General features: G+C 41.8%; 1 protein-coding gene across 1 annotated transcript; it reads right to left on the reverse strand.

The window, feature by feature from the left end:
• Window positions 1-1,106: 1,106 nt before the first annotated feature.
• Window positions 1,107-4,958, reverse strand: LOC142197325 (thrombomodulin-like). The gene has a single exon (XM_075267521.1). It carries the CDS (start codon window positions 4,726-4,728, stop codon window positions 3,022-3,024), a length of 1,707 nt encoding a protein of 568 aa, XP_075123622.1. The 5' UTR covers window positions 4,729-4,958; the 3' UTR covers window positions 1,107-3,021.
• Between the last annotated feature and the right edge of the window lie 894 nt (window positions 4,959-5,852).

Below are 5,852 nucleotides of genomic sequence, written 5' to 3' on the forward strand. Positions count from 1 at the left end.
AAGTGACTGGGAGGCCTTTTTTGCAGGTGGATTTTGAGGCGGATTCCGTGTTGAAATCCATCTGCAAAAAACTCTGTGTGAACATACCCTTAATTTTCCTCTGGCAGACCAAAGACTGCTGTCAGTCGGTCGCTTCCGCTGACGAAAATCTGTATATGGCCAGCTTCACACACAGAATTTTCCCTAGACTTGACACAAATGCAGCAAATGCTACAAGTTTATAGAAGTGTTTAAGCCAAAAATTCAAAACAGGGACACTTTGGAACCCCAGCAGGGGGTAGAAACACTGTTATGATCACCTTCTACACCCTTAGGACTTTTTTCTAGTATTTGTGAGGGTGTCCTTAGGACTATTTTTGTCCATGGGTGTCCTGAAAAAGATGGGAAACACTGATTTAGGCTAAGGCCCCACGTTGCGTAAACACAGCTTTTTTTGTTGCAGAACTTGTTGCGGTTTTTTTAGAGCCAAAGTCAAGAACGGGTACAAAAGGAAGGGAAAATAAAATCTCTTATACTTCTACCTTCTGCTCAATCCACTCCTGACTTTGGCTCAAGAAAACGCAACAAAATCTGCAACAAAAAACTGTGTTTCTGCAACGTGGGGACTTAGCCTTAGGCTGTTAAGGGAGCCTTCACACGGAGTAAACGCATGTGTATTTTTGCAAAATACATGTGTAAAAATAAGACTCCCATTGACTTCAATTATGTTTTTTTACACGTGTAAAAATACGCCTGTAAACATACGCCTGTAAAATGTCATTGAAGTCAATGGGAGTCTTATTTTTACACGTGTATTTTGCAAAAATACACACGCGTTTACTCCATGTGAAGGCTCCCTAAGTGTTTTCGTTCACTGACAGCAAGCAGAAATGGGAAGTGTTGACTGTGATAATCTGAATATAGACAAACTAATAGATATAGCATGGTAATAAGCCTAATAGAATACAAATGGACTTGTGGTTTTCCAAGATACTTACATTGGGGCATCATCAAGGGATTCTTTGACGTTCTCTCTCCTAGGGGTAGGAGTACCCCATTCTGTATATTCTGTATACTGTATCTTAATGTATTATATGTTATCAGAGTGAACAACACCACAACATGAATTACATTACAATAATCCACAAACTATTTATTGAGTTGCAAACTTCTCAATATTTCAATGCACAAATAACATTACAGGTCCACGCATACTGTACATAGCTGTACAAGGTCTTATAATAAATAACTATTCACAGGATAGCTGAAGGGATAACACACCATTCCATCATTCTGGTTTGCGGCACAGATCACCTTCCAGGAAATATTCACAACAATGGCTATATGTATGTATCCAGCTGACGGCGTTCACTGACTGCTCACTGCTTGCTTTCTTACTTACATTTTAGTAGTCTGTGCCTTATAAGGAGGAAGGAGAATATAATCTGTCACTAAAATTCAACATAAATCTACGCTGAATTGTCACCTATCCAGTTCCTAGCGGCTGGATATCTAAAAAAAAAAATATATAAAGTTGGCTATTATTACTTACTGCAGGATTGTCTTCATCTATTGATCTATTCCTTATGCTAAACTTTAGAACACTAAGGTGCAAATCTGTGCTTAAAGGGGATCTACAAATTTAACAAAAAGTTGTATATTCTATGCCCTTACTTTGTAATATATGAAGTTCAGTCATGTATTCCCTGAACAAAGTTCTCCGTACATGTCACATGCCCCTGGATATGATACGACTACACAGAACTCTATGTTCACATTTCTCACTGTACCAGCAGTGTGCCCGATATCTGCCCCCGGAGATCCACTTACTGTGAGCAATATATAATACAAATATGCTTGACCATATCATAGTGTTGGACGTCCTTACCTTTGTAAGTGTTTGTCCTATTGGGACAGTGTTCACACAGAGCAGATTTCTACAGATTATTGTTACTTAGAAATAAAATCAGAGAACCCCTTGAAATGATAACAAGCAAAACAGCAACATTGTGTCTCTTGCACCAGGCAAGTGAATGTCGTGATGGTCGCTTTCTGTAGTTTTATAAGGATTGCAGCTTTGTGCAATGTTACTAAACTGCTATTACATTGTGACAGCTCTTAAGGACAGAGCAATATATTTCAGATCAAATAATGAACTATTACCCTGAAAGTCATGGAAGATAAAGAAGGGAGAGAGAATAGAAGAAGAAGGATGGGAAGATAATAAAATACAGCCAGAAAATAGATAAAATAGGAAATGGATGGGGTAGGAAAAAGTAAGAGAGACGAGAAACAGGAAAGAGAGGGAGAAAGAGAGAGAGAGAGAGAGAGAGAGAGAGAGCGAAAGAAAGAAAGAAAGAAAGAAAGAAAGAAAGAAAGAAAGAAAGAAAGAAAGAAAGAAAGAAAGAAGGGAGGGAGAGTAAGAAAGAAAGATAACAGAAGGGAAAGAAAGAAAGAAAGAAAGAAAGAAAGAAAGAAAGAAAGAAAGAAAGAAAGAAAGAAAGAAAGAAAGAAAGAAAGGAAAGAAAGAAAGAAAGAATGGAAGGAAGGAGGAAACGTGTATTTTTACACGTGTATTTTGCAAAATACACACGTGTTTACTCCGTGTGAAGGCTACCAAACAGTGATATAAAAAGAGAAAACAAAAGGAATGAGAGAATAACAAGAGAGAGAAAAAGAGAGATGGCGAGGAAGACAAGACAGTAATAGAGTGTGTGTGTGCGTGTGTGTGTGTGTGTGGGGGGGGGCAACTAAGACGTAAAAGAAAGGATAAAGACTGTTTCTGATTGCAGTATTGTATCCCCATTTGTACCATGTACTTCATCTCCATATACTTCATATATTTACACTACTACATATATTACACATTCATAGTTGACTTCTTTGCTCTCTGCAGCTCTGTAGTGTCTGCAGTTTTACGAACCTCAGATTTTTTCCATTACTACAGGTCTAGTCTGTGGCCGGCCAGGCCAGAGTGACTACAAGTCCATGTCCACACTAGTCACTTGGATTCTTTAGATCTGCAGAGTGTCTACATGGACACTAAAGTTTTTGCTGGGGCTCTGTCATTACTTGCTGGAGTACCATGTCTTTTTCAGCATTCTTACACTTATAGTCCAGGGCGTGCTCTTCTATGTAATGCTTCCTCAGCATATGACACAGGATTGCTAACAAGACTGTTAACATAGATATGATTCCTATGCATATTCCCAATAACATGGCTGGCTGTAGACTGTAGATGTCTGGAGGTCTGGTGGTGGTTGGTGTAGGCTGGGAAGGTGAAGTATCTGAAGTTGGTTCGGTTTCACCTGATCCTTCATTTGGTGGAATACACCCATCATTGTGAACAGTGTGGCCCTCAGGGCAGATACATGTATATGACCCATAAGTATTAATGCATTCCCATTCACAAGGGGATGCATCACACTCATCCACATCGCTGCAGATATTGTCCCCATCCTCGTTCTGATCTAATATGTATCCATCAGGGCATTGGCAGCTATCATTGTTATTTATATCACACTCAGCCTTGCAGAAGGAAGTGTTACAGAACGTTTTACATTTAAAGGGATTTTTATCATCAATGGTATACCCATCATAACAATAGCACAGGTAGCCTCCAGGTAAGTTTTTACATTCGTGTTCACAAAGGGTTGTTGGGTTGGCGCACTCATCAATGTCCAGACAATCTGACCCACAATTACCTTCAAGGTCACAAGTTGCATCAACCATCTCAAAACCAGGTTTGCAACCACAGTCAAAGCCTCCAATTGTATTAGTGCAGTGGTGTTCACAGATGTTGGGGTTGGCTGCACAGTCATCAATGTCTTCACATGATTTGCCGTCTGCCCCTAGTGTATAGCCCTCAGAACACATACACAGAAACCCTGGGGGATCTGAAACTGGGACACAGAGTTGGCTGCAGGGGCTGGGGTCACAAGGTTTGGTGCAGCTCCTGTGGTCAGCTTTAAGCTCTGATCCTGAAGGACACCTGCACTCTGCCATGCCTGTTTCATCTATACATTCATGTTCACAGCCCCCTTTCCCAATCTGACAGTTCCAGGCACCAGGGGTCTTACTGCTCCAAGCCCCAGTCCCATCACTTTTCTCTTCACATTGCAGTTCAGTAATACCTGGGAATATAGAGATTTCTGCAATGGTGCCGGGAGGGAATACAGCACCCCCAGTGTGACTTACACCAAGGGCTTGGTGATAATAGGTGACATTATAGGAAGAAGGTAAGGCAAGACAAAAACGGGTTGAGGTATAACTTATCTCACACAAGTAGCCATCAGCTTTGTAGTCACAAGGAGTCTCTTCCCAGGTCTCATCTTTGTGCACAGTGACACATAGGGGGCCACACATCTGTTCATCCTTCTTCCAGTTGGCATAGTCGGTGTGGCTGTCACCTGTCACCCAGGTAAACCCTCTCAGTTTCTTCTGCATGTCAGCACATTTGCTACTGTATTGGTGTTCCAGCCCTATCCACACCCTGGCATCCTCTTTGTGCGCCTTGGCCATGAGCATAGCAATGGCATCAGCAGTCACTGTGTTCTTCACAGTCAGTAGTTGTCCCTTCTTGACTCTGCAGGACTTCTTTGCCTTGGAGTATCGCTGATCATCCCAGGATATGGAATAACAAGCCTGGTCTAGGCAGACAAACTCTGAAGTGACTTCATCCAGTAAAGCCAGATGTACCAGCTGTGCGGAGACCACAGCAGTCCAGATAATATGGAACAGCAACATCATGTCCCTGTATATGCAGCCAAGAGCAGAGCTCAGTCTTGGCAGAAGAGCGGACTTGGGAGTGCCAGCTGTAAAAGTGCAAGTATCCCAGCTCGGAAGTCCTGAAAGGTCCACAACACTCTGAGCTCTGTGTCATGTCTAAGTTTGTACCCAAGTTTATATTCTCCCAGCCCTCCCTACAGCCCAGGAGAAGAGAGGAAGGAAGGAAGTGCCTGGAAGGAAGGGCTGGAGCCGCCTGGGATGATGATGATCTGCCTGTAACATTTAGTGATTGCTGCACCACTTGTAGGCAATGACCTGGACATGGTTCATTTACATTACAGGGAGCTGCTTGTAAATCATCATCAGTGAAAGTGTATAATAGGATGGGGGAGAGAGAGGAGAGGGTGGGTGTGAGGGTGGGGATGAAGGAGAGTCACTTACAAATCATCAGCAGGGAGGAGTTCTGCTGAAATATCTACTAGCTCACATCTGGGAACCGAAAACACTTTTTGGAAAAGTTTAGCAACTTTTACTAAAGTGCATAGAACTTTGTAACTGTCTTTGGATCTCTTTCTATGCAGCCATGATACATTGTATGTCTCCCCCTGTTGCATGTGAACAAGAAGCAGGAGGCAGTGTATGTGAATTCTAATGCAAATCACTGTGTGTGAACAGCTGCGTGCCCAGGGTGCTGCAGCTGGTGCCATCATATCTGACTACACTAAAGAGTAGTCACCGGAGATGCTACGAACTGAATTCTGGTGGAACTTTCTGTTCTACAGTCTTTTGGCTTGTACAGGAGATTTATATTCAGTTATCTTAAATTTTAATACTTTATATTCTAATATAAAAGAATATAGTGCCTAGATATCAGTAATTGGAATAGTCATGAAGAATGTCATCTTTAGGCTAAGACCCGCAACAAAAAAAGCGCTGCAAGAAAAACCGCGACGGCACGCATCACAGTTTTCCTTTTTGTTACAATTATACCTATGAGGAAACCGCCAGTGTTTCCGTAGGTATAATTAACGTAATGCGATTCCAAAACCACACTGGTTTTGAAAATCGCAGCACGGTTTTTACAGCAAAGTGGGCATCGAATTCACTAGAATCCCATCCACTTTGCCTTTATTGTAAAACGCTAC

This window comes from Leptodactylus fuscus, chromosome 3, assembly GCF_031893055.1.
Source record: "Leptodactylus fuscus isolate aLepFus1 chromosome 3, aLepFus1.hap2, whole genome shotgun sequence".
NCBI classification, from domain to species: domain Eukaryota; kingdom Metazoa; phylum Chordata; class Amphibia; order Anura; family Leptodactylidae; genus Leptodactylus; species Leptodactylus fuscus.

What these genes read in the sequence shown, in the direction of transcription:
- LOC142197325 (XM_075267521.1), bottom strand. Translation starts at nt 4,728, where the DNA reads ATGATGTTGCTGTTCCATATTATCTGGACTGCTGTGGTCTCCGCACAG.